Below are 21,749 nucleotides of genomic sequence, written 5' to 3' on the forward strand. Positions count from 1 at the left end.
ATGTGAAACCATGTAACTGGAAAATGTGAGTTAATAAGAATGTGATTTGATACCTCTCATTCGACCAGACAAATAATGATACCAGTATTTTATATCATATCTACAGTACATAAAAGTGGTGTATTTTAGTAACTGGAGCCTAACGGGAACGTTCCGGCCTTATGTAAGGCATAAATGTGAACAACGCTGACACACCAGTACTAAAGCCAGGACAACCACAAATACGAAGTCAGCTCCTTTGTAGCTGAGATGGAAAAATCTTTCGGTGCCCTGAAGAAATACACAGAAAGAAGTGGTTTTAATATATTGCATAGGCGTGTTCAGTTTTACAGTAGGTACATTTGTGACAATACATCCTTTAGATCTGCTATGTCCGTAGGTGTGTTTTAAATATTTTTCTTGACTGTTTTGTTTACCTTTTTTTGAAGGTTTCCCAGTGAGTGGATCACGATGAACATACTTTAGGGACTTGCCATAGTATGGCTGCTTCTCGATCTACTCGTGTTACAAGATCTACAGTGGGTTTAAATGGTTTGGATGAAAACTTTTGTGGTAGAACATTAAGAAACCGTAGTATTGCTCATCCAGAGGAAGCTTCGCCCCATCCTCAGATACGATCAAGGTCACCAAAGAAGAGGCCAGAGTCTGTGCAAACTCAGAAGGGAAGTAACGGTGGAAGAACTACTGATTTGAAACAACAGAGTGCTCGGGAATCATGGGTGAGCCCTAGAAAGAGAGGGCTGTCTACTTCGGAGAAAGATAATGTTGATAAACAAACTGTGGAAAATTGTGAAAAAAAACAAGCAGAACCTGTTTCCCCAGTTTTGAAAAGAATTAAGCGCTGTCTACGCTCAGAGGCACCCAACAGTTCAGAGGAAGACTTGCCTGCTAAACCAGAGAAGGAACCATTGGAGCATAAAAGCTTAGTGTCGGACAATGATGCAGTCTCCACAGGGACTAAGCGAGCTTGTCGATGTCTTATATTGGATGATTGTGACAAAAGGGAGGTTAAAAAGGTGAATGTCTGTGCAGAAGGATTTGGTAATTCTGCAATAGTTGACGAGATCGCAGGCTATCAGACTGTCAATGGAGTTGGTGAGAGAGACTCACATTCTCTTAACTGTGATGACTGTCAGCTTGATGGGAACACTAAGCAAAACAGTGCTGGTTCCTGCATGCCCAAGGACAAAACAGTAGCAGAAAACGGAAACTCGTTTGCCCATTCTTCGTTGTTGCTTAGTGGCAGCAAGGAGGGCAGTGTTGTAGACCATTATGTGCCTTGCACAAACTCTCAAGAACAGGTAAAGTTAGAGGACCACAAAATAATACATGACTGCTTGCCTGAGGAGCATGCTACTCAGGCATATGAGCCAGCTACAGGGTCCTTTTCTGAAATCCAGTCATCTTTGCTAAGGGATTCGGAGGAGGAGGTAGATGTTGTAGGAGATAGTAGTGCCTCTAAGGAACAGTGTGCTGAAAACACCAATAGCAGCCCGAATGCTCGTCACGACAGTGCATCGATCTCAGGTGAACCTGAACCACATTCTTCAGTGCTGGACTGTGTTTCAGCTCAAATGACATCTATGTCGGAACTCCAAGAACACAGATATACACTGAGAACTTCACCACGAAGGGCTGCCCCTGCCAGAAGTAGCCCTACTAAAAATAACTCTCCTTGTAGAGAAAACGGACAGGTTGAGGAAAATAATGTTAGTCCCACTGAAAAGAATGTACCTGTAGGTATTAATAGTATCAATGGATCTCCCAAAAAGTCTGAAGAAAGTAAACAGAGTGAAAAAGAGAGAAATGGTAATACAGGAGATCTTGGGAGTGACGGACTAAGAAAGCCACTTTCTGAGGCTAGGCTTGTTGCTGGATATGTACCATCTGCCAAAGAGAGTGCCAACATCCACACTGCAGAGGATGATGAGGAAGAGCCTGATGTGTATTACTTTGAATCAGATCATGTGGCATTGAAACACAACAAAGAGTATGTGTAACTATGGTAACCATGAATTCTGCTTTTGTTTCTTACCAAAAATATATAAATTAATACGTATTTAAAGTACTTTCACAAACATTTAAGTGCTTTATAATTTTCATACTCTTCAGTCTTCATTTTTCTTCCTTGTTTCTACCTCAAACAAAATTAAACTCTATTTAATATGCAGTATGGTACAGCAATGTGGTTTATACATTTCTAGCAATAGGAATTCTTTAGCCAGCAGTTGTTGGGTTTGATTTTTTTCTAAATACACATCTGTTATCGCTTTTCTCTAAAAAAACTAGCTGGAAACAAAATTGAAGGAATTCTAATCCTCTGTTAGAGTTCAGTTATTTGTCAGCATATCCAACAGGCACAGCACGTACAGCTTACGAAATGATCGTTCTGCTGTACGTGGAATTTAAGGTTAGCTACCTATTCTCAGAGGTCCTGGGAAAGACTTCTTTTTGGTGTTAAGGAAGTGGATCAAATGCAGCAATTTGAGACCTTTCTCCAGAGTACATTATATCTACATTGCTGTTTGTATTCATTAAATGTAAAGATATACATGTTCTAATTATTATTGGAAATGAGCACTGACCATTTTTTTGTTTATCATCTGAATGTGAGTAGACCTGTGTAATTGTACAGTTGTGGTAACGGCGAAAGAGGTTCTTGACACAAAAGGGCCGTTTGCTCAGTGAGGAAAGCTTGCATTCAGAAAGTCTGTCAGACGATAGATCGGGCACAGTTTTTATTGCAAGGTCTTTGCAGCGCTATTCTGACTCCTGCCTTCTGCCGTTTGGTAGATGTTCTACGTTTTGTCGCGAGTGCTGAAGGGCCGAGTGCAGGTGATCTTTGCTTTGCTTCACGTGAAAGTTAAAGTGCTGCGAGCCGTTCGTGTAAATGGTCACAGCACAGTCATTGTACATAGATGATTGTTTAATCCAGCAGAAGTTTGACTGGCTTTTTTGGGTATTGGAGTTGCACTGTTTTTATAATGAAACTGTGTTCAGTATTAGATATCAATAAATAAATTTAGTCAGAGAAAATTGTGAATTAGAGCATGGTTCAGACAAACTGTGATTTCAAAATAACGATCAAATATCCGTGGCTTCAGCCACCAGCCCAAAGGGTACGGACACCTCCTGGTAGGTAGAGAGAAGATTGCTCTTGCCTAAATTCTAGATGGGAAAAACGGATTGTTGTCTTGGCGGTTTTGGATGTTCTTGTCCCTGTATGTGTAGGATGACTTCACTAGTTGTGCTAGCACAAAGATACATTAGTAATATGTCTTGGGTTTTTTTGTGTTTATTAGGAAAAGAATGATAAGAATCGTGCCAGATTTTTGAATGTAGCCTCAACTTTTACTCTTTCAAATTAAATGTGTCTGAAATGCACAGTTTTTAAAAGTCTAAATCTGCAATTGAATGTAAATACTGTAAAAAGAACAGTATTTTTTTCTGTTCTTAAAATTAAACACAGATCTAAATTGTTCTTGAGAAATTTCAGGAAGGTGCCCTAGTGTTACCTTTGCATACACACGGTTGCCATGAAGATGAGACTGGTGGTTGTTCAGGTTGGTGAGAGCTGGTTGGGGTGCTTTGGGAAGTGCAACTAGGACTTGGTAGCTTGCTACTAACTTGCTGCCTGAATGCAGAATTCCAAAGGAAATTGCTGTTGTTTTTTATCCTGTCTTCTATTTTGCTGGGTTTTGATGGCAAAAAAAAATCGGAGCTAGAATTCTCTTCTAGATCAAGTAAGAATAATTTCCGCTTTTCAGAAGGGAAGTGTGCTACTGGAGGTAGTGCAGGCTGGGTCAATTTGGTTTTCCCTTTGAAAAATGTTGATACAGTCAGGAAATTATGGGCAGTCTTTTTTTGTTGTTGTTGTTTATATTTGCAAGTAAATAAATCTAGTATTCTGGTGGTTCCTCATGGTAATAGGATCCTTCTAAAGAACTTAAGTCTGTATTTTGGTACTTGAGTGCAGGTGTCCTTTATCCAGAACTTTGTAGTTCAAGAGTTAATCAAACATGATGCACTACGTCCTTTTCCACAGTTTAGAAATGCCAGAGTTCATGGGAGGATACTCCTAGTTCACGTGTTACAGTTCTGGAATAGTGTCTTAACTACACCCTTGTTTAATCTCATTTGGTGCTTATTTTCTAACCTGTTAAACTAAAAAAAAAAAGAAAGGTTTTAGCAGCGATGCTTTCCCTGATCAGTTGGAAGTGAAGAATTCCAGGGCTGCCATGCTGCCGGGTGAAGGCTGTCCGCTTTGCCTGTGATGCTTCTGGCTGAGCCAAGCGTGCTGGTCTTCGCTGCTTGGATCCTCGGGTGGTACCCGGCTTCGGGCCTCTGTCCTCCTTCGGTTTGCCATTAAACTAGTCTGTGTGGGTGGTTTTTTCCTCCCGTTTATATTTCTGTTCTCCTTTAAAAGCAAATTCATAGAATCGTAGAATGGGTTGGGTTGGAGAGACATTAGCATCTTGGCTAGGCTGAGGAGGCAGATTTCTCCAAGACAACTTTAATATCATTCTTTGGGTGATCCACAGCGGGGGAAAAAAGCTGTGTTCCTCTGTGTGGTGGGAGCCATTTGGTGGGTCTGTGAAGGTGTGCGATGCCTTGTCACGTTCCAGGGCTTGATGGCATACACGTTCATACAGCTGATTTTCACTCTCCAAGAGATTATTGTAATGTTGATAAAATACGGGTGTACCGAAACCTTCAACAGCTGTTGGTAAGACTTGCTATAAGAAAAACAACTGAATGTATATTGTGGGATTTTTATATGACTTTTGTTGCTTGCTGAATATTGTGATGTTAAACAACATTCATATATTAATATTTCTGGGAAAAATTGATGTTATAATAGCAAAAATAGTCATCACAGAAGCAAATGATGGAATATTTATCATTCAGAGAGAAGGCTGAAACGATGCATGTTCTTAATAAAATAGATCTGTCCTACAAAGACAGAGCTGAGATTTCTGAGCAGAAGTTTTGTCACCACGTAGACATTCATGTAGATAAAACCAGAGTGATCTAGGGGGTTGTATAACTGCAAAGTAGTGTTAATGTTAATTTTTCTGTTACTACACACGCAATTTGAATTTCTGTGTGTTGTGATTCCTCTCAGAAAAATATGGTTTGATGCATATTTGAGAAATCTGCTTGTATGTTCTGACTTGGGAACCTTTGCATTTTCTCTTGAGATATTTTCATCAAAACTGAGCTTGTGGATTGCAGTCTTTTTACACCACTTAATTTTATATGCTGGGCTTAGTGGTTTGCATATGTCTTTCCTCAGGAGTTTCTTCTGTCTCTCTGCTGTATCTTTTTGTAGTTTAATTCTTTCTTACAGTGCAGTAGCTTATTTTAATTTTCTGTCTTATGCAATATTTTATACTCATTACATTTTCCGCTTTGCCCAGTGTTGCATTTTCTGCCCTTATTTCTTTTTTTTTCTTCTTCCTCTCTGCTCTCTCTGGGGATTTGCAATGTTTGGCAGGTATGAGGTTGCATGAGGGAAAATTTTTGTTTTAACACTGAGCTCTGAGTTCTAGATGAAGATATAATTGGGGAATTGAGTTTTGCTGTGCATATAATGCATTATAAGTGTATTTCTAGGATCCTATAAACTGTGGTTAGCTTTATAGGGACCACTTAGGCCCATAGGTAAGCTGGCTGAAACAGAAGGACAATGCCTGAGCACTTGCCTACAGGCCTGCGGTTGCAAGAGTTAGGACCTTGTGTTTGTTCAGTAAATAGATATTTTCATATATCTTTGGTTTCATTTAATACATTACAATTTTTGAAGTCATAATAGCTGTGCTGACATTTAAACTGAAGACAGATTAAAATGAGGTACTTCAGTACATCTCTTAAAACCCAGTCTTGTGAATTCTTACCTACGGTGGGTTGTGTTGTTGCAGAGGCCTGGGAAAGAGAGAGCACTGTGAGGGACTGTACAGTCAGGTTTAATAAATAATTGACAGTTCACAGCAATACTGCCAGTGTCTTTGGGCGCACTGCTAGTGTTACGTGAGCGTGAGAAAGAGAAGAAACATCCGTGGCATTTCCTGTGGTGCAGGTTTTGTGTTTACTCGGTGACAAATGTTTCTGCCCGATGCATCGGATTAAATCGGCTCCCTGTAGAAGTTCACCTTACTGCATGTGACTTGTTAGAGTAGGGTCTGCTGCACCTTCCTGTACCAATTATTTGGGAACTTCCTTGAACAGAATCTTCTTAAAGCGCAACTCTACCGTAATCCTGTAGCAGTCTTTTTCACTAAGGTGAACTTCTGATTTTACCTGCACCGTGTTTTTCCCTTAACTGGGTGACAATCAGTATTAAAAATTAAACTACTTTTTATTAGTATATTTTAAGATAAAATCTCTATAGCTGTCTTCGTATATATTGGGTAAGAATAAAAATATGTCATCGATTTTGTAATTTATCCCTGTATAATCAGATATATGTCTTGGAGTTAAGGTCAAATTTATCACACAGTATGGATTTATTTTAATGTGCAGATAAACCAGATAATCTAACATTCCATTGTAGTGATGTCATGTAGCTATGAGTAGCCAATGCTATAGAAAAAAATATCCTCCTGTATTATTTTTAAGGACACCTTTGTCTCATTTTGCTGTGAGACATACAATCTTAGCCTGAGGAGATTTCCGTTGTTATGTTGTTTCATTTTAAGGGAATTGGTATAAATCAGGCAAATCAAGTTACCTTTTGTGGTAGCAGTTTTGATCCACACTGGGGTCAAGTATGTTAGGAGAGGGCAACTATTTTGTGAACATGTAAGCTCAGAGTCCTTTATAGAACATACAGAAGAAGTGGTGAAGTACACATTCTGAGCCTTGAAGAATAATAGCAGTTAGTAATTTTTTTTAAAAAGCATATATGCCATGTATATTAGATTATGATGTGTTTTAGTTCATCCTTAGTTCCACACAGGAGTGGTGTGGCAATCAGTGATATTTTTCTTAAACTACCTATTAATGTAAAACTTAAACATACGGCGAAATGGCACTTTTTTCAGAGAGTGGTTTCTGCTGTCTGGTAGATTGTCTTAGTAACAGAAAATTAAATCAGCTTTAAGTAGAAATCTCATTTCGTGTAGAAGTGAATGCTGCAGCTAGTTCATCTGCGAAATAGAAATATAACAGAAATCCATTACAAACTTCTCATATGAGTTTGTGATCAACTGCACTTTGGTACTGGAGATAATGGTGTTATTAAAACATGTTGTGGTCATGTAACAGGCATACAACCACATTTATTAATGACATTCTTGTTGTATTTTACACCAGCTTAAGATACAAAGTATTTTGAGAATTTTTTACTGCCAGTGTTATTATTTTATCATGTTCTGCAAAGTTGTTTCTGTCGATAAATACTTAGCAAAGGCAAAGTTGTAAGTGAGACACAATGATTGTGGGGCTAAAGATTAAGGTTTAGTTCAGTGTTTTTGTGATCATAGAATCATGTTTTATAATGACATGAACTATTCAATAAACGCCAAGCAGTAGAGTTCTTCACGTGCAAGCGGGAACGGCCTGGGCACATGCCACATCCGCGGTTCCCCCTTGAGCCGGGGCTCGCTCCGGTCGGGGCCATCGCACCCCGCGTGCCTCGGCCCGGTCCCCGTCCCGGCAGGTGTGACCCGCGGTTGGGCACAGCGCAGCCCTGCTGCCGTCCGCTGCCGAAACGCCGTGGAGAGCAGGGCTTGACGCGACCCCTTTGGGTTGGTGTCGGTCGCTCCTGGCGTGCTCTGCTGCCCCGGCTCACCCGGTGCCTGCCCGCGGCCCGAGCCCTCTGTGCCGGGAGGCAGGACGAGCCCTCCAGCACGGAGCTGCCCCTGCGGTGCTGAGGGCTCGGCTGGGCGGTGGGAGGAGGGACGTGGCCTTCAGCCTTCCGTGCGCCGTCCTCTTGCAGAGACAGTAGTTGCGGCCTCTACCCCTTTCCCAACGGCCGGGGTTTAGCGGAGGTACAGGAATGCAGCTGGTCTGTCCAACTTTTGGCCAACATGGATCAAAAATCATGGGGGAAAAATGCACAAATTTTTAAAAAACAATAAAAACGCAGTATTTTAATACGGAAAAAGGTAGAAACTTACTTTCCCAGCTGTTCATTTGGAAATGCTTACCATGTCCAAGGATCCTCATTGGTAAATTCATTTAACTGGAAAATTAAGTATTAGTAAATAACAAAAATGGTTTTGAGGTGTATGTAGGAAGTATCTGTTGGAAAAAACCCCAAAGGCCGTAGGAAATTCATGGTCCTGATTTAAAACGAGAGAGAAAACCAAGCAAAGATGGGGAGGGGACTTAGCCGCCCCGCACAGCTGTGGAGGGTGAGGCCCTGGCTGTGTTTGGCTGCGCACAAGGGGACCTTAGCGAAAGCAGAAGTGGTGAAGTGTGGTTGTGCCGGTTATACCCACGTACAGCCTGTCTGGTGAGACGGGACAAATTATATTGCCATAATTGCCTGCTTGGTGGGGATGTACAAGGGTTTTGCTAAAGTATCAGTAAGCGTAATGATGCCACCAAGAACACAACACCTTAGTGACTGGCGTGTGCCATGAGAATGCAGGTGTCTCTACTCCTCAGTTTTAGCTCACCAAGCTTGAAATAACCCCGTTACCAGTCTTAAGTATTGGTTCTGGTCTCACATGAAGTTTTGACAGCATCTCCGTCATGAGCCACAGAACTGACTGGCAGTGTCCTTTAGAAAGGAGTTGCACAAGCGTTACGTGTTGATGCTCGTTTGAGTCTCGGCGATAAGTTCTAATCCAGATGGATGTTTCTTTGGAACTAGAAAGTACTTACATGCTGTTTTGAGAGGAGGAAAGAGCCTGCTTTTCAGTTTCCTTTGTATTTTGTTCTTGGTAGGAATAGCCAGCTGATTGTCAGTTTCTCGGTGTCACCCATCTTTATTTTGCTTTGCGTAGTTGAAGGTGAAGATGTGCTGTTCTTTTGTATTACAGCCTTTGAAAGCTTCATGCTTCTTAAGCCAAGGACCAACTGTGTTTGTCCATGGTTTGTTATCATAGTGAGTACTAATAAAAATATGCATTTTGCTAATTTTCTTCCTTATTTCTAACTTTTCTTCCCCTTCTTTAGCCAAAAGTGATTGAGTGAATAATTCTTTGTCTTGCTGTTAGAGCATTCAGCTTCTCATGATTGTCTGCGATGTTCTTGTCATCCCATTACAGTCTTCAGATATTACTGTAGCAGGATACTTGCAAGAATATACACCTGAATAATCGGGGGGTCTTCCCTGGGTTGCAGTGCAAACGTGCCTAAGCTAACGCCGAGTGAGCTGAAGGAGTGCAGTAATCGGTGTTGGCAGCAGTCTCCGATGTCTCTGTGCAGAGGATTTCTGTACACTTGGGGTTGGTTTCATGGTAACATGGGTTGCTTCTCTTTTGTCTCTGGAAGAAAGCCCCTTCTGAATGGTTCGTTTCCCCAACGTCTTTTCAGAGAAGAATATCTTAAGTGGAGATACTGGAGGAATCCGTGGTATTTTCTCCCAGTAAAGGAATTGGGACCATTCTCATTAGAGATGATGGGAAGAGAGGAGAAAGAGTTGGAGGTATGCTGTCGGTCTTTCTTTCCGTGCCCCTTGTGAGGAAAGCTATTTTACTGCCATTTCCTCATGTCGCTTCAGGCCTTGAAAATAGAGGAAGGACAGGGACCTGTGTCGTCTTCACTGATGGATGTCGCTGTTCCGCAGGCAGGTACTTCAGAAAGTGCTGTTCAAGGAAGACCAAAAGGCTGCACTAACGTGTGTAACTGGGGGAGAGCCGGTGGGTGATGTTTTAACCTTTCATGTTGACAAGACTGAAACAAGTTACATGTTTGTTTAGAGGCACAGAGACCAAATTGCTACTAAAAATTCTGAAAACTTGCTGGAAACGTGGATATTTGATAAAGGTGCTTTTCTAGAGCTGATAGTAGATCCTGCTGCATATGGTGGGCAGCTCTTGATTAGAATGAAGCCTGTAGAAATAGATGAGTGGGCGTTCTGTTCCGGGGGCAGAGTTAAGGATTTAAGAAGGAAAGGGACACCACAAGTTCATAACCAATAAAATACTGTTCAGATGCTTGAAATACGTCTGGAGCTGTGAAAGTTAGAAGGAAGGTAAAATTAGGGCGGAAATGCTCTTTTGCGTCCAGGTAAAAGGCTGCAGTAGGGTTTTCTCTTTTGGTTTAAGGTTGGTTGGGGGTTTTTTAAAGTGGTTTTTTTTAAAAAAAAAAAATGTTATTTTTGGCCTCATTCTGTTTTGTTTTAAATGGGTGTGTATTATAGCCTGAGGCTGGCATTCAGAACTAGCAGGTTTTGTTCTGTTACTGGCACGATAGACTTGGAGAAGCTACATAGTGTATACTTCAGTTGTGTCATATCTAAAACGGAGATGCAGTTTAATTATTTCCGTATCTTGGAATTCCTTTGAAAGATCTGGAGCACACCTGTTAAATATGGGTAGAGAAAGTACAGTAAATCCCAGTACCTGTAAAGAGGTTAAGCTGGAGTGGAGAACGGTTCCACAATGAGTTGCAGAATTGGCTCTAAGTAGATTACCTTGGCCATGTGTCTAAGCATGAGGCAAGTAAAAACCTGCCATATGCTGCTTTCTTCAGGCAAAGGTGCTCCTGCCAGTCCTGACGGGAGTGGATATAGGCCCTTAAACTCCCCTCTGTTTCTGAAGGGAGGTCAGAGGAGGGACCGCTCTTCGTCAGCCCCTTCTGCTTCCTTGTTGCTGTCGCGGGCTCTCTACAAGTCTAGCGCCGAAACCCAGCGCTCTTCCCGGCTGCGGGGACAGATCCTTTTACATCTCAGATGCACACCAGAATAATTTGCAAGAAACCCTACAGTGTCAAAATTACTGTATCGTGACACTGGCAAGGATTGGAGGCCAAGCTTAACAGCTGGAAGCACGACCTGGTATTTCTGAACGGAAACAAACCAACAAAAAATCCCAAACCAACCAAAATGCTCGCTTCTTTGAAGTGAGAAGATTGTGTTTGGTCTGACTTAGCGGTTCTCCAGGAAGGCAGTCTCTTACCACAGCTGCCTTGGATTAATGTGGAAATTCCAAGTGCAGTTACTGTTTCCTTTTTCCTGCAGTAATTTGCAGTCTTAGAACACGTTCAATATCCACTTTCTTAGCTCGGCATCTAATAAGGGATTTTTTTTCTGGATCACGGTCAGTAGACCAAAATCCAGAGTGATAAACGACTAAGTATGGGAGAGCAGGTTTTAATCTGTACTTTGCTAGAGTGCCAGTAGATGGCAATCAAACAAAGACTTGCTCAAATCCTCCCGGTTACTGATACCTACCGATTTTGTGTCACAGCTCTTGGAAACACAAAACCCAGGTTTACTTTAGAGTTGGTATTTTTTCTATATGTATCTCAGCCATGGTTTGTTACGAGAAGTGTATACTCCTTCGCTTAAAACAAATCCTAGCTGCGTAAGAAATAACCAGTATTTCTAATATGGAACTTGAATTATGGTACACACATTTTTACCTTCTAATCCCCAAAACTGATACACTCTACCTTTTATCATATTGTGAACTGTAGAAGTGCAGTTAGTTTTGGGAGTGGAAAGTGATGGCCACCAGCTGCACAGCATTTTGTAGTTGAGAGGGCAGGTCACTTCTTTTTAAGTAGGCATCGAAGTACACGTCTTTGCAAGGTGGTGGGTGATCCTTGTCAGGCGAGTACAGTTGAGAAAGTAACTTCTTTTATTTCAAGTAGTTTGGTGGGTATCCAGACAATAAATTGCAGGGAACGCTGTGTGCTGATCTTATTGTATATGTTACAAATGATTTTTTGCTACGGTTTTCCATTGTTGGTGTCACCTTTGTCACCTACTAGCATTATGAAACTGTATTATGTATTGTCAGCTTTTAAAAAACACCGGCTAGAGTTGCGCTAGTGATCTAACAATGATAAATATTTAAATAAGTGAAAAAATTATCATTGTGATAACAATGCAAGAGTTTTAAGTCCATCTGTGGTTCATGCTGAAAGCAAGTAATAAACACTTGCCTATGTGTCTGTAAATTTGTCTGAATACTGAGAAAATTCAAGGCAAAGTTGCATGAGTTATATATAAAGTAAATGTGAATGTTCATGGTATCATTACTTGAGGTGATTATGTAAGGTTGAAAAAGATTAAATAAGGACTAAACTTTGGACTGGCAAGGACCTCCTTCCGTTTATTTTTATTTGAGGGCAGAGTAGGAGTAATACTGCCGTTCCCAGGTCTCTAGCTTAAAAGTGAGAAAATGGCTGACAGTTATGTGGAATATTAGATGAGGGAAGTCCAACAAAGAGTGCATAGTAGTGCTGAGAGATATCTCTTGCTCCTTTCAAGTTTACTTTCAAGTGTAAGTTTACTTTGGATAAAGACACTTAAGATGAAAATTCTTCATTTTTATGGATGAGACCAGCAGCTGAGAATTTTCTCATGTGTTCTTAAATGCCTGAGCATTAGGTTTTTGCAGGGGGCTTGTTTTTAGAGGAGGCTTGGCGTTCTTGTGGTGTTTGGTGAATGTTACGAACAGAATGTTACCAGCTTTTATGGCTGCCCCTTACACTGTTCAACAGAACAAGACTGATGCTTCACATTTGTTTACTGCAATTGAACTGAAAAGCTTCACTTATTTATTTTATTCCGTGCTCTAATTTGAATTAGCTACCTAAAAGTTAAATTCTTCATCACAGTATGGAAAGAGTGCAGGTACAAAAGCATCTTGAAAGTAGATCTCAGAAAACTGGCTCAAAATGGAAGTGTGGGGCTCATTAGGGTACGAGCTACGCTGTTCTCAAGCTTTGTCACAGCACGAGAGGAGGCTGCTGTGTCCCTAATCACTGTTAGAGCAAGGCTCATGGAAATGAAGAGTGGGATTACGGATTGCTTATGGCAGGACTTCCGGAAATACGGCTCTGCTGTGTGATAATTATTTTATGGAGCAATTTATAAGAGTGGAGTAGTTGTCACTGCAGCAGAACAACTGAATTGTCCGGAATCCCTGCCAATCGATATCAGTCTCCAAGAGGCGGCTTTCCTTTTTTAAATATCAGTCCCTCAAAAGCCTGTGTTATTCAAGGTTTTTCAGCATAGATGTACTGAAACTGTTCCTGTACTATACTGAATTATTCAAGTGTTCGTGGAGAGGATTCCTGGCAGTTAACATGATTTAAGAAATTACAAGAGTGTTTCAATACTGGGATTGTGGAAACACGGAATTACATTCCGTAGACTGAAAGTTCTCCTGCTTTGGGTTTTGTATGTGCTAACAATTTAGTAATTAGAGCTGAGAGAAGTGTAGTTCAGTCAGCATAGGGGATATGACTGACAGATTTACTCAGATTGTGCAGAAGATGTAAGAGAATTTTCCTTAGTAATTCCTCACAGCTCTTTCAGAGAAAGCAGTGTAACTGTAGCTGGGTAATGTAGAGACGGTGGCTCTTTTGATTGTCTCATTGAAGGATGGGGCCAGTTTTGCAGCAGACTAGTAGGTTCCATCTACTTTCTGTCTACCTGCATTAGGCTTTTTTAGTTTTGGGGAACGTTAGTGCAGCTGCAGGTGGTAGTTTGAATCGTAACTGTTGTGCTTATTCACAAAGAACCTTGGAAGATGGACAGTAGGACTGTTGGCCACCTTTCTTTTTCTTTTTCTATTTTTTTTTTAAAATAGTCCTGGAAATTATGCACACAGTGTCTTTTGCTTGATGTGGCAGAAGTGGTACGTTACTGTTTGAGTTTAAGAAGCCAGAACAGACAAAGGCTTCGAGAAAGTGCCCAACATGTGCGTTGTTATTTGGCTTACTGCTTTTTCAGAGAAATACTTGGCTCTATTACAGTCATGTTGGGCCAGAGAACTAAAAGCCTGTACAAACCTGTGAAAACAGTAGTGTTCAAACCTTAACATAGGCAGACATATTATAATACAGTCGGTTAAAAACTCCTGTTGGAATTTAAGCAGACATGTGATGGGTTGGAGAGAATGCAGTACTGCAGCAAGTCTGAAGTCCCTGCATATGGACTATGCAAACTGTATTTCAGGATTAGTATTTTCAGGTTTTCCTTGGCAATATAAGACCCCCAAAATGCACATTTTTGTGCATTTAAATACTTCTGATATTCTTCATAAAATTGCAGTCTTTTTCCTGGGTTTCAGAATATATTAATTCATAAAAGCTGAATATGGAAGGTGAAGTAAATAGCTCCAAGTTAACACAGTTCTTTAGCGGAGGCACAAAGAAGTGCTGGGAAATGTTTTTGTCTGAACAGTTTGCTCAAAACCTCCTTTTTCTCTCTTGAATTATTACATGATAATAGTGCTGTATAGCCACAGACCAACATCACGTGACATGTTTCTGAACGATCCTGATGTTCTTGTAATGTTTTACATATTTCCACGAAGACCAGAGGTGTCGCTTCTGAACCGTTTATTTTCAAGTCCGTGATCGCTTCAGTGAGGTCACATGAATGTTTTAATGAGGGAAGTAGTTGGAGTTCATTATTCTTGTTTTGTTTGCTGTTTCTCCCCAAATGTAATTTTTTCTCTTTCCGTTCAGATTTAATGATTGAAGGCCACCTCATTAAAATGACTTCTTGTGCCGGTCTGCACACGTGAATCATTGTTAAACTAGCACTTCGTCTAAACTGCCAACATTGGGTTGCGTTTTTTCTTCTCTGTATGTAAATGTTTTAAAGAAATTGTTATTTTTTTTCCATTTCATTTGGAACAGCAATCACGTCAATACAGGTTGAATAAATGAGGTAAAATGGCTCAAGCAGAGAGAGGCAGGTAATGCTTGAACATCTCCTTGGATGCACGTTTTAGTGCACGCTGCTGTGCTTCTGTCACCATGACTCGAGTTAGCTCCAGCGCCTCGTACGGACGTTGGGGCACCTGGATAAGGTGCCTTTCTGCTGTCCGGCCGGGTCCCATCCTCTCCCCCAAGAACCAGGGAGCTCCGGCGTGGTGCTGCCGCGGACGCCAGCAGCCTGCCCGCGCTGGTTCTCTGGAGCACGCTGGGCAGGCGCCTGCCAGGAGGAGCTCCCAGCGCTAAGCCAGGCCGCGGTCAGGTGCTGCTCCTAAAATCCAAGTAAGGGTCTTCACTCCGAGTACAAGGGTTCCTGTAAGGCCGCAACCCTCTGACTGCGGTATTGGCTCCGGCCGCTTTTGGTGTGCCCTCACCCCTTTGTGAGGGACTTCTGAAGTTCGCTTTTCACCTGTTTGAGGATTAACTCGCCTGTTTCCATAACTAATCTCACCTGTTCAAGCTCTATTAATTGTCTTGCTTTATGTGAAGAAGCTTTATGCTTTATTTTGTTTAGAAAGAAAGGGAGCACTTCTTCAGTAGTGAAAATATTCCACTACTGTTCCAATATTAATGGCCTGTTTAACAAGCATTTTAGGTCTTAGTTGCCTATAAACCTGAATATGTGCAGACAAATCTAAATAATAATAAATTCGTAACAGAGTTGTATCCGACTGGTTTAAACAAGCTCAGTATTTTGGTTTCAAACTTCAGAAGGTATGGCTATATTTTATGCAAATATTACATTGGAGTGGAAAGAAAATTGCATCTCTAGGTAGAAACTGAAATATTTGATGGTACAAAGCCAGTATTTTGCCTTGGGGCTGTTTACTTCTTTCCGCTTAAAGCCTTACCCAATTACCAGCGCAGTCAATCGGAAAACTTGCATTAGCTCAGTAACCTCTGGATCTTTTCTGCCAAGCACGTGGGATTCATCGTGTTAGGCTTGTCTTTGTTTTAGCAGTAAGGGACCAGAAAGAAGGTTTACGGAAATACTGTAGTAGTGAATGCATCTTACCTGGCTTTAGTGTGCGCTTTGTGCTGAACTAAAACACAGTTGTAATATTACATGTCAGAAAACATCTCCGTGAAAACGTGTGGCTGATCCATAATGATGTGCAGCAACAGGGCCCGTGGGTAACTGGGAAACTGCAGTGGACACCTCTACCCTTAGAGCTGGTGAAAGGTGTTCAGCGTAGCTATCCGCTTTTTAAAGGCTGTGTTACGGTGTTGCGTGACCTCCTGGCTGAGCCGGCTTCGCAGGGAGCCCTCTGGGACACGCGCGTTGCTGGGTGCGGGGCGGCAGTCCCAGCAGCGACTCCCAACGTGGCTGCTGAACCGACCATCGCGACCGCGCGCGGCTCCGGGACGGCGGGCGTGTGGGAGCGGACAGGCTCCCCCGCTGCCGAGCCCTGGGGACCCTGTGCTCTGTGGGTACCTGTGTCGCATGGGCTTGTTCCTTGGTTTGTCGTTACATTTCCTTAGTGACTCGCGGTCCTGCTCTCTGGTGAGGCTTCCACGGACTGTAGGTGCGGTCCCCAGGCCGTTCCTGCCCACCCGTGGGTGCTGGAGCGAGGTGATGAAATCCTGTGGTAGAGCCGTTTGTACTGGCGTGGAAGGAACCTGGTTTTGAAGTGGAAGAGAAATTAGGTCGTTTTGTTTGTGTTTTTTTAACTCTGTAAGCAAAGCTTGTTGGTCACAGCTATTGAGAATATGAAAATGCTGCGTCAGGGACAACCTAGTTTTAGCTAGTATAGAATTTACATTTAATGGAAGTCACTGGTGGGTTTTATTTATTTAATTTTTATTAAATGGGTTTATATAAATTCATCTGCTAGTTAAAATAAGATTGATGTAATTTTTATATAATACAGTAAAAATGTCTATGAACTGTTTCAGATGGGCTATGAAATCAGGTAGATACTAGTAGATAATCATGGCTAGTATTTAGATGTGGGGGTGTCACTTTCAAAGACAAATTTAGTGAGATGTTTTCCTTTGTCTCTGTAGTTATCAGAGACTGTTACAGACGATTGCTGTACTCGAGGCTCAACGTACTCAAGCAGTTCAAGACCTTGAAAGTTTAGGCAGACACCAGAGAGAAGCACTGAAAGATCCTATTGGATTTGTGGAAAGACTCCAGAAGAAGGTATTTCAATGGGCTTTTCTTAAGTCTTACTTGGAATATTTTATTTTTACTTACTAGTAATTCATCATCTGTAGAAATCAGAGAATTCTATACATACTTGCTTAAACGTTATGTGTTTAAAATCCTTTATCTGCTGAGCAAAAATGGCCCTTTGTTTCCATATTAAATCTGTAAGACATAGGTCTTCGATGATTTTGAGAAATGCTTTCTTTCCTTTTTTTGGTTTGTAGAAATGTAATCTTTAAATTTCTAATTGTAATGTAGGTAGTTAAAGACAACCTGAAATCTAAGGGTGCCTGGAAGTAATTCATAGTAAGGCATCAGATCATTCATCATTCAAGAATTGTTGTTAGAGAAATTGTGTTGTACTGTGAGTGAGTTTGGTAGGGTGCTTTTAAAGAGCAGGAAGTGTAGTTCGTAGCCTAAAACCAAAATGACCACTCGAAAGGATACCTGAGCTCTGGATAACGCAGTAGTGTCTGAGGGAGGAGAACTAATTTTTATAAGGAAACATGTTCTTGTCAAGTTGGGGTTTTTTTAAAAAAAATAATCATAGTAGCACGGATACTGAAGAGGTGTTTAAAGCTTGAATGCTTTCTTGCCACGTCTAATGGTGACAAACACGCTTGACCTTCTAGCCTGGTAGCGAGACGTTGTATTTCAGCAAGGGATGAAGTAGGTGTTTTATGGTTCTGTTCCTAGGTTTGGAGAGCCTAGGTTTGAGGATAGGTCTGATGTAAGCCCCTTGGTTTCAGGAGTTGCCTTCCCATTAAATTTTGAGACGAGTCAACAGCATGCATGATGTAATAGTGTTGCATTGATAATCCTTGTAGGGGGAGATACTAACGATAGTTGACAGTATCTGGTGTATTTTTGTCTCCAAACCAAAGGGATGATACTGTTAAGGTTGACCTTTAACTGAAGCGGTGAGCTTTGCCAAGTTGTGTTCTAGGCAGAAGACAGCAAAATCAGTGTAGAATATGCATTGATTTCTTTGATGGGAGGAAGTTTAAGTTTATCAGAGGATAAAACTCTGAATCTTATAAGAAGTTTCCTGTGTTAAGAAGAGTGTAGTTCCTGGGCATAGGGTACGTTTGACCGAAGATAGAGACAGATGGACAGTGACAGGCTGTGGAGGTCAGAAACACCTGGTTTCAGCTGTGAAATACACGCTTTAGAGTTTTATGCTCAATAAGCCATCATTGACCGTGCCGCTGCATATTTTATGTGCACTGTTGTGTATTACTCTTGAAAGATATCTTCTCCTTAAAAAAACTGTGTGCTGCATGGCACTTTAAAAATTCTGATTTTGAATTCTGCTGTTGGCTAAGAAGCAGTATCAGGTTTTCATAACTTTTCAGGATTTGTAGGATCTTGTTTGGCTGTACAGCGATTGCGTTAAATACTGCTTTTCACTTTCCATTCTTGTTTTTTCAGGTCGATATGGGTCTTCCATATCCTCAGAGAGTTGTTCAGCTCCCTGAGATTGCCTGGGACCAATACACCACTAGCCTTGGAAACTTTGAGAGAGAATTCAAAAACCGAAAACGTAACAGTAGGAGGGTGAAGCTGATTTTTGACAAAGGTAAAAGGAAAGCGGGCGTGCAGTACGAGAAAGAAGTGAGCGGTGTGGAGGTTTAGTAATGCCTTCTTTGTGTTGCTTACAGTAGGTATACCTGCAAGACCAAAAAGTCCTTTGGATCCCAAGAAGGATGGAGAGTCTATTTCATACTCTGTCTTGCCTTTAAGTGATGGTCCAGAAGGTTCTACAAACAGTCGTCCGCAGGTACTTGTTACAAAAGAAAGATAAAATTTTACTAAATAGTAATTTTTGGATTTTTTTCTTTTTTAATATGAGTATATGGATAATCTTAACTGTTACTTTAAATGTTAATATTGGCGATGACATGTCATTCATGTACTGAAATCAGAGAACTTTTTTTTTGGTTTAGGCAAATTTTATTTCACACTTTCATGCATTTAATTGGTTTGGTTTTCCATGGGTAGGAAAAGAGTTAAAATCAAGTTATCCTAACTCTACTTTTTCTAAACCTGTATCTCATTTTCTCTGTTTGAGCAGATGATAAGAGGGCGACTTTGCGATGAGACCAAACCTGAAACTTTTAATCAGCTGTGGACTGTAGAGGAACAGGTAATGGGAAGCTCTTCCGTTTTGTAGCTGTGGTAGCATACGTGAGAGTAAAAGCAAACTGTGCAATAATGTTTAAAGCACGTGGAAGTTCAGAGTGACGTGTATGTAGATGCTTGTCTTTTGACAACTGCTGTCTCTACTAGGAAGGATGTATTTGTTTTTCTTCCCTGTTGATTTAGAAAAAACTTGAGCAATTGCTTTTGAAGTATCCACCAGAGGAGGTAGAGTCCCGGCGGTGGCAGAAGATAGCTGATGAGCTGGGCAATAGAACAGCGAAGCAGGTAACAAGTAGAATGCTTTGAGAAATAATCCCTTTCTGTGACTTTAAGCTTTTTAGGAGGCACTGGTAAGAGATTGTATCCAGGTTTCTCTTCAAGTAATTTATTTCTAATTTGAGGGGTTTTTTGACAGAAAAAACAATTCACAAACTGAGTGATTTTAAAAGAGGGTTTATTTTCATTTTGTTAATAATTAAAGCAATAAAACTTATTTTTCTAGAAAAAAATGTGACTGCTTGGGCATTGTTTGAGTGCTTGTGCTGTGGTGTTAGCGATGTCAGTCTCTGCGTCTAGCAGTTGATACAGATTCACAGAAGATTTATTTGTAGTTGTCTTTTTTTTTTTTTTTAATAGCAATAAATAAAATCCAGTGTCTTTTCAGTGATCACTTAATTTTTCTTAAGAACGTAACAGCAGGGCCTGCATTTCACATGACAGCAGTGCAACTGTGTTTCAAAGACAGAATTCCGAAGGCGCCCCAGAGCCACGCCGAAGCTGCCAGACCTGGCTGTTGGGTCGGTTTTGGCAGCACCCCTTGAGTTGGGGGCAGCGTTACGCTGGAGCGCCGGGTGCCGCAGGGTGGGCAGAGAGGGGGACACAGGCAGAACAGGTGGTTCTGTGCCGGGACCAAGATCCACAGGAGGACACGGGTGTGGAGACACTGAGTAGTTCTGCATCTGACTTGTTGGGGTGGTTTTGCTGAAAGCCTTCGAAGTGTCTGGAAATACTACAGATGCAGAGTTGCAAGATAGTGGTGGTTGGAGTAGCTGTCACAAAGCAGAAGATGAGGATTTCTTGTCCTTACGTTCTGAACCGATGTAGCAATGCTGGCAGAATGGTGAAGCGAAGGCCTGTTACACTTGGCGTTTAATTGTCACGTGTTGTTTTTTCTAGGTTGCCAGTAGAGTGCAAAAATATTTTATTAAACTGACTAAAGCTGGTATTCCAGTTCCAGGAAGAACTCCAAACTTGTATTTATATTCCAAAAAGGTGAGACAATATTACAACAAAAATTCTGTATTTCTGTTTGCATTTATAGGCAAATTGAGTCAAAATCATTAATAGTTTCAATAGATTTAACTCCTGATTAGTGCTTTCTTACAAACTAGTTCCACCTTACATGTATTTCTTAATAATCTTTTTCCTTTGCCATTAGCACTGTAGAGTGAGTTGGGTGTTGTTCTAGTTTCACGTCAGCATCTATTAATTACATCTCTGTCGGATAATCTCGGGGGCTTGTGTCAGAAAAGGGAACGTAGCAGTCGGGTTGCAGGCTGAACTGACAGGGCCGAATGATTGGTCTTGGGGTACTTTATCCTCATCTGCAAGCTAATCGTAATTGGTCTAGAAGAGGATAATGAGAACCCTGTTGGAAGAGGATAAGGAGCCCTGTAATTCATATTGTGCCGTCATCTTCTAATGAACAAAAACATGGAAAATTCTGTATAACTGAGCATACTGAACTGGCACAAGCATAGGCTTAAGACTGAAATGTCATGTTTTATTTTGATTTGCAACATATATGATCATTAAAATAGAATGGTCATGTAAATGACCATTAAAATATGGTGCTTTTTCTGATCTTGGAATGGATGAGAAAAGAATATGGTCCTGAGAAGTTGTCTTAATTTGCAAAAGAAAAGACTAGATTTCTGTGCAGACCAGATATATTTTGATTTAAATAATGTGATACTCTTGGATACTCATGAGGACACTAGACACTTGAAGAGGGCGATCTCAGGTTTTGTGGGTGTTTTGTTTGTTGTATTTGGGGTTTTTTTGTTAGTCGTGTTTACAAAAGTTCTTTAAAACCTGACACAACGGCGTTTTGTAGAGTCATGTGATGTTTTTGTATCAAGGTGTCCATGATGTTTTCTGGTTAAGAATAGAGTAAGCCTTACACTGATTCTGCAAAAGGCAGATTTGCAGATTTAGTCCCTCTAAAGGCTGGGAACAAAAGTCACTGCCTGAGGGGCCGACAGGAAGATCTACCAGAGCTCATCTCTCACGATTTAGTGTTCCACACCCTCAGTTGTCTCCTAGTGCTCTCTGGCGTTACCACAAACAATAACTGCTCCCATCAGAGGCTTTCCAGTTTGCCATCCGTCATGGTAATGCCATTCTGCTTTCACCAGGATTTTGATCTACTATTCTGCTCTATAAACAGGGGAAGGGAAGGGGCAGACGTGACTCTGCCACCTTGTCTATTGGAAAAGCGCTTGCTGGCAGAAGAAACAAAAAAACAGCTGGAAGCATTGATACCTTAAGTACTGTGGGGAGATGCATCTGTCAGAACTCTAAATTACCTGCGGTTTACCAT

General features: G+C 41.2%; 1 protein-coding gene across 3 annotated transcripts in view; it reads left to right on the forward strand.

Moving 5' to 3' along the window:
• The first annotated feature begins 451 nt into the window (after positions 1-451).
• Positions 452-21,749, forward strand: part of ZZZ3 (zinc finger ZZ-type containing 3) — a 33,448-nt gene continuing 12,150 nt past the window's right edge. Inside the window, exons 1-7 of one of the 3 annotated variants that reach the window (XM_086462896.1) lie at positions 452-1,990; positions 16,861-17,028; positions 18,430-18,584; positions 18,667-18,785; positions 19,077-19,151; positions 19,331-19,432; positions 20,324-20,419. In XM_086462896.1, the coding sequence (XP_086319022.1) occupies positions 480-1,990; positions 16,861-17,028; positions 18,430-18,584; positions 18,667-18,785; positions 19,077-19,151; positions 19,331-19,432; positions 20,324-20,419 (2,226 nt within the window). In that variant the 5' untranslated portion in view covers positions 452-479. The remainder of the gene's footprint in view (positions 1,991-16,860; positions 17,029-18,429; positions 18,585-18,666; positions 18,786-19,076; positions 19,152-19,330; positions 19,433-20,323; positions 20,420-21,749) is intronic. The other 2 variants (XM_086462897.1, XM_086462898.1) reach the window with 2 other exon arrangements.

Source organism: Leptosomus discolor, chromosome 3, assembly GCF_034619465.1.
Source record: "Leptosomus discolor isolate bLepDis1 chromosome 3, bLepDis1.hap2, whole genome shotgun sequence".
NCBI classification, from domain to species: Eukaryota; Metazoa; Chordata; class Aves; order Leptosomiformes; family Leptosomidae; genus Leptosomus; species Leptosomus discolor.